At 47.2% G+C, this 13,993-nt stretch overlaps 2 protein-coding genes across 3 annotated transcripts in view; one reads left to right on the top strand and one right to left on the bottom strand.

The window, feature by feature from the left end:
• The window catches only part of P2RX6 (purinergic receptor P2X 6), a 98,621-nt gene extending 91,684 nt beyond the window's left edge, over nt 1–6,937 (bottom strand). Inside the window, exons 1-2 of one of the 2 annotated variants that reach the window (XM_040416001.1) lie at nt 6,889–6,937; nt 4,797–4,845 (exon numbers count right to left, since the gene is read on the bottom strand). In XM_040416001.1, coding sequence (XP_040271935.1) covers nt 4,797–4,818 — 22 coding nt within the window. In that variant the 5' untranslated portion in view covers nt 4,819–4,845; nt 6,889–6,937. Of the gene's footprint in view, nt 1–4,796; nt 4,846–6,888 lie in introns of those variants that run through there. The other variant, XM_040416002.1, reaches the window with a different exon arrangement.
• Nucleotides 1–13,993, top strand: part of SLC35E4 (solute carrier family 35 member E4) — a 35,008-nt gene that overhangs the window by 1,443 nt on the left and 19,572 nt on the right. Inside the window, exon 2 of the mRNA XM_040416003.1 lies at nt 671–1,422. Coding sequence (XP_040271937.1) covers nt 789–1,422 — 634 coding nt within the window. The 5' untranslated portion in view covers nt 671–788. The remainder of the gene's footprint in view (nt 1–670; nt 1,423–13,993) is intronic.

Genomic DNA, 13,993 nt, shown 5'->3' with positions numbered 1-13,993 from the left:
TTGTAGTTTGTATTGTGTATTTGTAGCTTGTATACTTGTAGTTTGTATTGTGTATTTGTAGCCTGTATACTTGTAGTTTGTATTGTGTATTTGTAGCTTGTATACTTGTAGTTTGTATTGTGTATTTGTAGCCTGTATACTTGTAGTTTGTATTGTGTATTTGTAGCTTGTATTTGTAGCATGTATTGGGTATTTGTAGCTTGTATTGTATAGTTGTAGCATGTATTGTGTATTTTTAGCTTGTATATTTGTAGCATGTATTGGGTATTTTTAGCTTGTATATTTGTAGCATGTATTGGGTATTTGTAGCATGTATTGGGTATTTGTAGCTTGTATTGCATAGTTGTAGTTTGTATTGTGTATTTGTAGCTTGTATACTTGTAGTTTGTATTGTGTATTTGTATTGTGTATTTGTAGCTTGTATTTGTAGCATGTATTGGGTATTTGTAGCTTGTATATTTGTAGCATGTATTGGGTATTTGTAGCTTGTATTGTATATTTGTAGCATGTATTGTGTATTTTTAGCTTGTATATTTGTAGCATGTATTGGGTATTTGTAGCTTGTATTGTACAGTTGTAGTTTGTATTGTGTATTTTTAGCTTGTATATTTGTGGCACGTATGATGTACCGTATTTCTTGTAATAAACACCTTTACTTATTGCTACGTAGCTCCGAATTCTTCAAGACTCTATGAAGAGAAGTAAATGTGCCAATGGAGACACTTTAAGAACAAGCATGCATATCCGGCAGTAAAGGAGTCCAAAAAGGAATTTTGCCAAAACGTTCAATGTGTTTAGCACCCAGCAGGAAAGATGAGGCTGAAATGGAAACTTCTGATAGAACGTCTCCTGCTTCCATCATGCATCCCAAGCCAGAACAAGCCCCCCAGGAACGAGGCACCAGCCGACTGTATCTCATTGCTGCAATACTTACCTGGCTGGTAACAGGTACCACCATCTCTAGTCTTAACAAATGGATATTTGCCGTTTACAACTTTAGGTACCCCCTGTTACTGTCCTCGCTTCACATGCTCACGGCCATCCTGTTGGACTATCCCATTCTCAGGTGGGGATTGGTACATGTCAACACCGAGGAGGATCTGACCCTGCACACCGGTGCCCGCTTTAAAGTGTTCCTGCTGAGTGTGACCTTCTGCTCCAGCATTGCCTTTGGGAATCTCGGACTGAGCTGCGTTCAGCTTTCTTTTGCACAGATGATTTACACTACTACCCCAATTTTCACCTTGGCTCTTTCAAAGCTTTTGCTGGGCACCAAACATCATGCCCTTAAATATACTGCCATGATACCCATATGTCTGGGAGCTTGTTTCAGTATTATTGGAGAAGTGCAGTTTGACCAGACCGGGTGCATCTACCTTTTCGCATCGACATTTCTCAGGGGGCTGAAATCCATACAACAGAGTAAGTACTTGCCAGCGGTAGATATTAATATGCGCATTGTATGGGAGGATACGCGCCTGTCTTGTAGAACAGGTTGTGTGTGAACAATGATGTGCTGATTCACAATGTGTATGCGCCACGTTCACCTGGAAAATTGAGACTGGTTTAACCTGGTAAAATTTTTGAGAAAATAGTTGCGGCTTATGAAACCATAGTGGTCACTATAGGACGATATGCCATGAGTGTGGCTGGAAAAAGGAGGCTTTTACTGCACAGCGTTCCATATGGCACCACATTATGGAACAGTCCTCCTCTAGAAGCAATGGCGTTATCCTACAGAATACCACCGAAAAAATATACTAAAATGATAGACACAGTGATTTACAGTGGGGCCCAATAGACCGTATTATGACTCTTGTACAGAGCATTAATAGACGAGGGTCTTTGTCCATGAGACGGTGTGAAAGACCACATGTAAGACCCGTGGATAGGACATGTTATGTACAGTTTCCATTCACTCCCATGGCTGGTGAATTATTTTAAAAATAAGGCTACTTTCACACTAGCGTTTTTCCTGGATCCGGCAGGGATCAGCAAAAACGCTTCCGTTACTGATAATACAACCGTCTGCATCCGTTATGAACGGATCCGGTTGTATTATCTTTAACATAGCAATGACGGATCCGTTTTCTATTGCGTCTAAGAAAACAAATCCGTCCCCATTGACTTGCATTATGGGTCATGGCGGATATGTTTTGCTCCGCATCCCATGACGTAAAAGAAAACCGCAGCATGTTGCAGTTTGCTCTCCGGTATGAGTTTTGTCCCCATTGACAATGAATTGGGACAAAACAAAAGCGTTTTTCTCCGGTACTGAGATCCTCTGCCTGATCTTAATACCGGAAAATGTAAACGCAAGTGTGAAAGTAGCCCAAGACAATGCATCAGATAGTGGCTGGGTCAGAACGCAGCTTAAAGAAGTAGCCCTATCTCAAGCATTTATGGCATATCCACAGGATATAAATGTCTGATGTATGCCGGTCTTACCTCTAGGTCATGTTCACACATCAGTTTTTGGTCAGTGGTTTCCATCAGTGATTGTGAGCCAAAACCAGAAGTGGAGCCTCCACAGACATAAGGTATAAGGGAAAGATCTGCACCTGGTTTTGGCTGAAAATCAGTGGTGGAAATCACTGACCAAAACACTGATGATGACCTATATGTGGTGGCCAGAAGATGTGCCAGCATTGTGAATGAAAAATGTGTTATGTTTGTAATGTGTTTTCTATTACAAAAATGCTCCAGTTATATTATAATGGTGCCACCTGGTGTGTAATCTGTATAGTAATGTACGCGTCCATCTACTGTTCCATCTTTCAACTGCCACCAGCCATGGCTACTGTTAGAAGCTGTGACAGTTACATAGAGAGACTGCAGCAGAAAGGACACACCCCCTGAGCTGTGATAGGGAGAGAGCTGCAGCAGAAAGGACACGCCGCCTGAGCTGTGATAGGGAGAGAGCTGCAGTAGAAAGGACACACCCCCTGAGCTGTGATAGGGAGAGAGCTGCAGCAGAAAGGACACACCGCCTGAGCTGTGATAGGGAGAGAGCTGCAGCAGAAAGGACACACACCCTGAGCTGTGATAGGGAGAGAGCTGCAGCAGAAGGGACACGCCACCTGAGCTGTGATAGGGAGAGAGCTGCAGCAGAAAGGACACACCGCCTGAGCTGTGATAGGGAGAGAGCTGCAGCAGAAACGACACACCCCCTGAGCTGTGATAGGGAGAGAGCTGCAGCAGAAAGGACACTCCGCCTGAGCTGTGATAGGGAGAGAGCTGCAGCAGAAAGGACACGCCGCCTGAGCTGTAATAGGGAGAGAACTGTGGCAGAAAGGACACGCCGCCTGAGCTGTAATAGGGAGAGAACTGCGGCAGAAAGGACACACCGCCTGAGCTGTGATCGTGAGAGAGCTGCATCAGAAAGTACACACCGCCTGAGCTGTGATAGGGAGAGAGCTGCAGCAGCAGAAAGGACACGCCGCCTGAGCTGTGATAGGGAGAGAGCTGCAGCAGCAGAAAGGACACGCCGCCTGAGCTGTGATAGGGAGAGAGCTGCAGCAGCAGAAAGGACACGCCGCCTGAGCTGTGATAGGGAGAGAGCTGCAGCAGCAGAAAGGACACGCCGCCTGAGCTGTGATAGGGAGAGAGCTGCAGCAGAAAGGACACTCCGCCTGAGCTGTGATAGAGAGAGAGCTGCAGCAGAAAGGACACGCCGCCTGAGCTGTAATAGGGAGAGAGCTGCAGCAGAAAGGACACGCCGCCTGAGCTGTAATAGGGAGAGAGCTGCAGCAGAAAGGACACGCCGCCTGAGCTGTGATAGTGAGAGAGCTGCATCAGAAAGTACACACCGCCTGAGCTGTGATAGGGAGAGAGCTGCAGCAGCAGAAAGGACACGCCGCCTGAGCTGTGATAGGGAGAGAGCTGCAGCATAAAGGACACACCGCCTGAGCTGTGATAGGGAGAGAGCTGCAGCAGAAAGGACACGCCGCCTGAGCTGTGATAGGGAGAGAGCTGCAGTAGAAAGGACACACCGCCTGAGCTGTGATAGGGAGAGAGCTGCAGCAGAAAGGACACACCGCCTGAGCTGTGATAGGGAGAGAGCTGCAGCAGAAAGGACACACCGCCTGAGCTTTGATAGGGAGAGAGCTGCAGCAGAAAGGACATCGCCCTGATCTGAAGAAAATCTAGGAGAGCAACTGGAGCTACAAATGGGACAAGCTCTGGATCCATGTGAGGTTCAGGGCTGGTTCTAGCTTTGTTAGAAAGAGATTGCCATGTACTATATGATGTCTGATTTTACGTTTGTCGTCACTCATGGCATAACTCCTCTAAGCCTGGAAGCAGCTGAGCAGGGCTGTGCTACTCTGTTTCAGCCTCCCACAAGTTACGCCCTATTCACACCACCGTATTTTTGGTCCGCATCCGATCTACATTTTTTGTGGATAGGATGTGGACCCATTCATTTCAATTGGTCCACAAAAGATGTGGACAGCACACCGTGTTTTGTCCGCATCTGTATGTCCGGTCCTCAGTCCTGCAAAAAAGATAGAACATGTCCTATTGTATTGTTTTGCAGACAAGAATAGGAATTGTTACAATGGATCCGCAAAAAAACAGATGTCACGCAGTCGTCATCCGTACTTTTTGCGGACTGCCCCCTTCCAGTGCTGCTTCCCTAACCCCTTTCCTTGTATTCCATAGCCCCAACCTCCTCTGGCTGCCACATTCAGGAGGGAGGAGATCGGTGGGGCCCTCTGTGATGGCGCTATGCTTCTAACAGATCCGGTAGGACATCACAGTTCTACACAGATGGTGAGATTAACATTTGGACTCACCAACGTTGAAGCAGAGAAGCATCTTGTCCTTTCAGAGGTGGAAGTGGCTCTAAAATGAGAAATAAATAAACCTTAGGGTGAGGATATAGAGGCGGGAGACACTTAGCGTTCCGTCAGGATTATTTGTTTAGTGCCAGGCCAGTCCAGAAAAGGCTAGAGGATATATCATTGATAATTAAGGGGTGGCAATGAGTGGCAGGGCACATGCACGGCCAGAGCTGTGGGACCCCCAGTCAACCTGTGGATAACCCCTTCAAAACTATGAAGAAGTGAAACAGTATTAGAAAGTTTAAAAACTTCATAAGTTATATTTGAGAAGCTATCATGTTGAACGGTAATAGAGCAGGAGGAGCTGAGCAGATTGATATCACAGGGGTGGGCAACCTCCAGCTGTTGTGAAACTACAATTCCCAGCATGCTCCATTTATTTCTATGAGAGTTCTGAGAAGAGCAGAGCAAGTATGCATGCTGGGAGTTGTAGTTTCACAACATCTAGTGTGCCACAGGTTGCCCACCCCTGGGTGCTGTGAAAAAATATCCTGTATAACCTGATATTTATGAATCTAAAATTCTCACTTTTGAATTAGGAGTCCAGTGGGTGGTCCTACTCTGTGCTACTCTGTGGCAGGTTCCCTTTAAGTGGAGGAAAACTTTGTCCTATATTAGATGTAAAAACTAGATGAGACTAGCAGAAGAGTGTGGGTTACTGCAACTGGGCTCTGCCGATGCGTCGTTAGCCGGCGCATGCGCATTAATTACTGTAATGCGTACAAGGAATGGGCATCGCAGTGCGCATGCGCCGGCCAAAGGAATGAGTGCGCCGGCGCGGGATATCGGCAGCATAACAAGTTAGTACAAAGGCGGTCAGAGGGAAAGGATGGGCGGGCAGAGGGTAGGAAGGGGCGGGGGGACGCAATGAAAAGGCTGAGCAAGCAGGGCACCTAAGAGAGTAACGCCGCCCTGGGCACTTGCGAGCCCTCATTTGCATATCTTATAAAGATCGTTTTTGAGGGTTCTATAAGTCCAGGATTGATGCCAGAGGTAACGTTTTTATTAACTGTAAGCATGCTAGGGAGCTGTGGGAAGGGTTAAAAAAGTGAAATGCTGGTGACAGACTCCCTTTAATCAGATTTTCTAGACCATGGATTGTGCAGTGAGCTGGCACCACATAAGGGTGCCAACAGACAGTAACACAGTGCCAACAATAAGAAAAGACAAAAACCTTGAGCAGTCAGGTGGCAGGCGACAGATCCTTACTTATTTCTCAATATTGGCATTGTAATCCCACCAGAATTTTATCCAGTATTTCTACAGAGCAGGGCTTGGCATATGTCCTACAAGGTGCTATTTTAGTTTCCATAACCCTATATTTGTTTAGTATCATTGACTATGTCTATTGAAATAGTTTGAAATAGTTTGAAATCAGTTTATAAAGTTGGTTTTGTTATGGGACTTGGTTCATTTATGATATTTATTAGCCTGTAGGTAGAATTATGCATTATGTATATTTCCTTTATATGCAGTTAATCCCTTATTCACTTCATAATAACTATTAGGCAGAGCTCCGACCACTTGGAGCCCTACTGATCACGAAAATGGGATCTCCTATCCCAAAATGAATGGAGTGGCTGGTCGAGCAATGCATCTCTATGGGACGGCTGCGGATAGCCAAGCATTTTACTCTGCCATCTCCAGTAATCTAATAGAGAATGAATGGAGCCACAGGGCACATGCTTACCCAGCCGCTCCATACATTTTGGGGTACAGAGCTCCCATTCTCAGGATTAGTAGGGGTCCCAGCAGTTAGACCCCACCAATCAGGTTAGTTGTCCTCTATGCGGTGGATATGGGATAGCTTGTAGTAACCAGAATATCTAAATGGAGTATGTTCTCCAAGTGTTTGCGTTGGGTTCACTCCAACTCTCTAAAAACACTCGTAGGTTAATTGGCTTTCTACAAAACTAAGCTCACCTGGATCTGAATTCATTTTCCTCCCTGGTCAACACCTTTCACAGGCAATTACAGAGAGGCAGAGCTCTGTGGTAAGTCGTAAAACAGTAGGTCAATAGTCAGTATTGTATTGTCTCCTTACCTCAGCTGTAGACCTTGGGAGGTGTCAGTCAGGGCTAACCTTGGATGATGACACTGCTGGAAATAGTTTCAAGTGGGTAAAAGACAAGCCTGATACTTCAGGAAGTGAGCGTAGTCGGAGCCTCGTGATTGCACAGGCTAACCACAGGCCGATGTGAATCATTCTTATCAAGCTGCTTCGGAATATTGTTACCATCTCATAGTTGATGTATTCTTTATCTGTTCAGAGGCTTTAGAAATACTTCAGTAGACTTGGATGGACATCTATGAATTACATGATCTTTTCTCTCTAGTTGCATCCAAAGCTAAAGTCAAAATGGTCACAGGACCCTCAGACTGTAGCAAGTAGAATGGCTGCTGACAGTCAATATAAATGGAGAAGATAGCATGATAGATCACCAGGGGCGGACTGAGAACTTAAAGGGAATCTGTCACCTGGTTTGAGCATATTGAGGTGTTACTACTGCCACCTACAATAAGATACCCTATTTCTTGCTGTAGTCTTCATTTTTTGTTTCATGGTTTCATTAGCGATAAAAATCCACTTTTTATGTTATGCAAATGAGTGTCCAAGGTGCCCAGAGGGGCGTTATTATCCTAATCTGGAGCCCAGGAACTCCCCCCCTACAGTGCCCAGTCTGCCTTCCTTTACAGCCCAAGCACGCCTCTTCCAGCATAAGTAACTGCCCACACCCAAACTCTTTGCCGCAGCCCCCCTCCGCTATGTGAAATCTCACGCAGGCGCAGTACCGCGGACTGCCTGCGCGATGTAGAAGCTCCTGAGGGCAATAGCTTTAAATTTGTCACTGGGCTCGGCGCATGTCCAGTTACACATTTGAAGCTGTTGCCCTCAGGAGCTTCTACATCGCGCAGGCGCAGGCAGTGTATGGGGGAGTTCCTGGGCTCCAGATTAGGATAATAACGCCCCTCTGGGCACCTTGGACACTCATTTGCATAACATAAAAAGTGGATTTTATCGCTAATGAAACCATGAAACAAAAAATAAAGACTACAGCAAGAAATAAGGTATTTTATTGTACATGGCAGTAGTAACACCTTAGGGTACTTTCACACTTGCGGCAGGACGGATCCGACAGGCTGTTCACCCTGTCGGATCCGTCCTTCCGCTATTTCGCCGTGCCGCCGGACCGCCGCTCTGTCCCCAATGACTATAATGGGGACGGGGCAGAGCTCCGGCGCAGTTCGCGTGAGAGGCCGGCGGACTAAAAAGTCGGACATGCAGGACTTTTAGTCCGGCGGCCTTTCGCCGTGCACTGCCGTGCTGCGCCGGAGCTCCGCCCCCGTCCCCATTATAGTCAATGGGAACGGAGCGGCGGCACGGCGAAATAGCGGAAGGACGGATCCGACAGGGTGAACAGCCTGTCGGATCCGTCCTGCCGCAAGTGTGAAAGTAGCCTTAATATGCTCAAACCAGATGACAGATTCCCTTTAAAGTGGCCTCTTGTTGTAGGTGGGTCTAGACCAGTGGTCGGCAAAGCGCGGCTCGCGAGCCACAAGCGGCTCTTTAGACCCTTCAATGCGGCTCTTTGGTGCGGGCTCCCACGGCGAAACCAACCCATCCTGCACTACAGAGTTCTTGCCTGTGGGACGCATTTGCGTTCCGCAAAGCAAGAGAGGGCGTGTTTGCTAACTAGTATTATCACACGCGCATCATGACAGTAAGCGCCTTCACTTGTAGTAGTACGCAGTACCAGTACGCACCTCCTCAGTGGTACTGTTGACGCAATAATTATCGCAGAATATTCTCAATAAAAACTTATTGAAACTAAAAACAATGTACCTTCCTATATATTTTAGGTTTTAAAAATGTGGCTCTCAAAAGAAATTTCAATAGTGGTTTTGGCGATATTTGGCTCAGTTGACAAAAAAGTTTGCCCACCACTGGTCTAGACTGACACAAGTAGGCAAGGTGAACACAAATAGATGGGGGTCAATACAAGTAGGCAGGGTCAGCACAAAAAGATGGGGGTCAATACAAGTAGGCAGGGTGAACACAAATAGATGGGGGTCAATACAAGTAGGCAAGGTGAACACTAATAGATGGGGGTCAATACAAGTAGGCAGGGTGAACACAAATAGATGGGGGTCAATACAAGTAGGCAGGGTGAACACAAATAGATGGGGGTCAATACAAGTAGACAGGGTCAGCAATACCAAATTACAGCTCAAAATACCATCCCAGTAGAATCAAATACCAATGTGCAGCAAAAAATGCCGTCCCAGAAGCTTCACCTCTGCGATGGCCATTAATAGCTGCCATGTTCTGTCCTCCTTCTCCAATTAGGCAACATGTTATCCCCGTTAAAGGGAGTCTGTTACCTAATCTGAACGTTTTAGACCGCTCAGATCAGGTTCTAGACTCCTTTGACCACATTACAATGTTACCTTTATTTGTGCTGTCCCTCGCCGAGATCTTCCAAAAAAGACTTTTAAAGCTTATGCTAATGAGGTTCGGCAAGTGCCCAGGGGTGGCGTTACTGCAGCAAGTGCCCAGGCCCCTCGGCGATGTGCCCAGAAAACCACACCTCTATCACCCTTCTGGCCCGCCCTCGTTTCCTATTATTACCTCCTCCTCTCCCTCACAAATCTCGCGTCTGCGCCGCTCCACACTTGCCCCGCACCTGCGCGCTGCTGTGCCCATTATGGGCAGAGGAACAGGGAGTTGCACTGCGCATGCGCCGACCCGCCCCTTCTTTGGCTTCACTGAAGTCCTCTGCTGCGGCTGGTTACTTCCACTGGTGTTCCGTGATATTTTCCCTACCCGTGAAATTACCCTACCCTCGTCACTTCCTGTTGTGATGCGGCCGCACCGGATATGACGTTCCCAGCTTTGGAAAGAGCTGTGCCGCGCAGGCGCACAACGATGGGGTAGGGAAATTTCACACCAGAGTTGGGGAGAAGGGGCCACCTAATGCGCTTGCGCCTTACCTCTCAGCTAGACACCGGCCGACACTGCGCATGCGCCAGGAGCCTCACCAGCGGTTAGAGGGTAGGGAAAAATTACGGGCCAGTGCACAAGTGCGGCTAACTACTCTCATCAGGATACTCCGCGCGTGCACACCAGCGGACAGGGAGATCTCTTATACCGAACATCCATCCGATCACCGCGCGTGCTCAGAGTGGGGGTAGGGAGATCTGATGGCCATTTGTTCTGTTAAATCTCCCTACCACTCACTGCGCACGCGCGGTGTCTGATCATCTGGAGCCAGCTGAGAGGTAAGGCGCAAGCGCATTAGGTGGCCCCTTCTCCCCAACTCTGGTGTGAAATTTCCCTACCCTGTTGTTGTGCGCCTGCGCGGCGCGGCACAACTCCTTCTAAAGCTGGGAACATCATGTCCGGTGCGCCACGTCACAACAGGAAGTGATCCGGTGCGCCACGTCACAACAGGAAGTGACGAGGGTAGGGAAATTTCACGGGTAGGGAAATATCACGGAACACCGGCTGGATTTCGAGGTACAGACTGGCCCATGCGCAGTGCAACTCCCTGTTCCTCTGCCCACGGAACACCAGTGGAAGTAACCAGCCGCAGCAGAGGACTTCAGTGAAGCCAAAGAAGGGGCGGGTCGGCGCATGCGCAGTGCAACTCCCTGTTCCTCTGCCCATAATGGGCACAGCAGTGCGCAGGTGCGGGGCAAGTGTGGAGCGGCACAGGCGTGAGATTTGTGAGAGAGAGGAGGAGGTAATAATAGGAAACGAGGGTGGGCCAGAGGGATGATAGAGGTGTGGTTTTCTCGGCACATCGCCGAGGGGCCTGGGCACTTGCTGCAGTAACGCCACCCCTGGGCACTTGCCGAACCTCATTAGCATAAGCTTTAAAAGTCTTTTTTGGAAGATCTCGGCGAGGGACAGCACAAATAAAGGTAACATTGTAATGTGGGCAAAGGAGTCTAGAACCTGATCTGAGCGGTCTAAAAGGCTCAGATTAGGTAACAGACTCCCTTTAAATGATAATGTAAAGCAAAGGACATGGTTGAGCACTGCGGGTTTTTTCAAACGTAGAAGTAAACAATGTTTATATTCTGGTTTTGTACAAAAAAAAACATTGTATTTCATAAATAAAATAACAGGTAAACAACATAAAATTAACCATTACAACATGTCCCACATTGTATATATGATTCAGTGTCCACAATGTAATCTGATATATGTAGGTTGCACTCCACAAAAATTGAAAGAAAGAATTCAGCAGAACATTCAGGATTCCACTAATACTCAGGCCTAAAATCCCTCAGGTGCATCATCATTTTCGCCAGAACCATTCAGGGGATCTGACCATGTTCAGATTTTGCAGTATTGAAAAAGTAAATCGCGCTGTGATAGGAATTGGCGGAGACTCATTTTAAATTGGGAGATCTTTTGGATATTTATGTTAAATAGCACGCATCCATATAGTTTAAACAAAAAAACAGACTAAGGGTTCATGCACACAAAATTAACGTTTTTGTTCCGTTTTTTGGTTGTTGTTTTTTTTTTTTGTGGTGCGTTTGCGGAACCATTCACTTCAATAGGGCCCCAAAAAACTCAGAAATGACTCTGTGTGCATTCTGTGTCCACATTGCCGTTCCGCAAAAAAAATATAACATGTCCTATTATTGTTCGCATTACGGACTGTGAAGGAGGAGTTTCAAGCTGGTATATATTGTGGTGATGTGAAGGCTAAAGTGAATAAGGATCCCGGAATAGGGGTATATCTCACCCAGGTTCCTCAACTGGGTGAGATAAGTAAAGTTCCAGAGTGGTGCTGGCTTCAGCAAGGCATAGTTGCTGGAGCTATTTTGTTTAGTATTTAAGAGCTGGATTTTACTTGGATTGGGAGCTAGGTTGGTAGTGGGATCTCCCAATCCACCCCTCCCATTCCAGGGCAGGTTTTCTCTAGCATGAGGGATTTCCAGGTGTAATCACCTGGGATCATTACTGGGGAGTAAAAGCCCACCCCAGACTGTCAGTTGGGGGGGGGGGGGTGGTTGCAAACAGAGGCCGGGTGAGGCTCTGGGTGTGTGGTTTCAGCCGGGCTAGGCTAAGACAGAGCCTGGACTGACCGTGTTACAGCCTGGGGGGCTGGTATACGCTTGGCTGAGGAAGCCGGACCTGACCCTGTTTCTGAACAGCACTGTATAGGTGAGGAGGGATTGTATCATATGTTTAGTTAGAGCCCAGCCGGGCAGGTGTTTGTTTTGTATAATTTATGTTTTTCTAGAGCGAGATTAAAGCACAAGTTTGGCCCTGTAACCCGGCTGTTTGTGGAGATAATTGCACCAGATGTGCTGTGCGATGATTTTAAACTTGGATGAATAAAGCAAAGGATTTTACATTTTATTGGCGTGGTGCTGAGATTTCTACTTATAACTGGCTCCTCCTCCTGCTGTATTAGACACCCTGATCACGCAGATGATTGCCAGGAGGAAAGCTTTCCTTCCTGGCAATCGCCTGCTTGGTAGTGGAGGAGACCACTGCTATTACATGCAGTGATCTCCTCCGCAGCATGGGGAGAAGCGATTGTTATGCCTTCACTCTAGGGCTGCAGCTATCGATTATTTTATTAATGAAGTATTCTACCGATTAATCCAACGATTAATCGAGTACTCGAATAAGAAAAAACTAATTAACCGTTTTCTATAAAAACTCATCAGCCCCCCTGCCATCAGTCCCTGTCCCCCCTAGTGCCATCAGCTCCCCCTCCCTTGTACAATCAGTTCCCCCTCCAGTGCCATCAGTTGCTCCCTCCCAGTTCCCCCTCCAATGCCACCAGCTCCTCCCCCACTGCCACCAGCTCCCCCACTCCCCCTCCTAGCCATCAGTGCCCAGCCGCAACACCAGTGAACTAAAATACTCACCTACACTCCAGAGATCTTCCATCCGGTTCTTCACGCGCTGCATTGGGACCTGACATCACACAGCATCAGGTCATAGTGCACGTAAGCGCGCACTGTGTCCTGACGATGTGTGTACATCAGGATCCAGTGCAGCGCTGTGCGGGCAGGTGACCATGGAGCCGTGAGTAGTAGCAAGCTCTTCACTCACACCCCATGGTCACATGGCACAAACAAATCATCGATGCAGAAATTTTGCATTGAGGATTTTTTTGTGTCGAGTAAATCGATTAATTTCGAGTAATCGTTTCAGCCCTACTTCACTCCTCCCCATGCTGCCTAGTGGTATGTCGGCGGCAGATCGCGATTAGTCAGCAAGCTCTGCCGCCTGCAAACAATATTTTTTTAGGGTGTCAAAAGATTTGGATTGCATGATGAACGAGCGTTTGCGCATTCATCGGGCAGTCGGCGGCAGTATTACACTGAGATACAAACACTTGTTAGCGATCATCAGCCCATGTAATACACCGTCAAGATATGGAGCAGGGGGCTTAAGAAGTGAGATGTGGGCTACAGCACCAAGCCACAACAAGTGAGGGTAAAGGAACAAGGAGGGTACAAAAGGGAGGACAATTTATGTTCCATAAGGTGACCCTCAAGGACTGTGCGGGGACACCCAGGCAAGGAGCAAAGCTCCAACACCAAGCAAGGCTGTAGTACAACTGCACCCAGCCAGCAAGCCACAGGTTTAGATCAAGCTTGCGGCCACACCCTCGAAACACCTTAATCCCCACACCTTAAAGGGGAAGTGCACGTGCAAACTACAGATTGCCCCTGGCAACTAGTCTGCACGGCAACCACGTCACGGTCAAACACCAATATGACCATGACAAATACCTGATTCCCATTCCAAGCTGCCATCTCCAACGTGTTCCAGCCTGTGTCCCTTAAACTATATTAATCTAATATTTGCATTTTCGGAGAAATGTGTAGAATCCGCACGTTAGTTAAGTGGTAACAGTGATCTGCCAGTGTCTACGTGTCAGTTATATCATCTAACCAGGGCAGCAGGTTTTTATAACCATCTATCATTTCTTTTATGGACATCTAGATCCTGGTCCTTGTTATCAGCTGTATGCACCATGATATGTATTTGTCTAGTATAAAATAGATTAGACAGACATACAGACACATAAAACCTGTTGCGCTGGTTGGATTAGATAGACAGACACATAAAACCTGTTGCGCTGGGTGGATTAGATAGACAGACATAC

This window comes from Bufo bufo, chromosome 2 (assembly GCF_905171765.1).
Source record: "Bufo bufo chromosome 2, aBufBuf1.1, whole genome shotgun sequence".
Taxonomy (NCBI): Eukaryota; Metazoa; Chordata; class Amphibia; order Anura; family Bufonidae; genus Bufo; species Bufo bufo.
The sequence above is the reverse complement of the archived record's forward strand: the minus strand, read 5'-3'. Positions and strand labels throughout refer to the sequence as shown.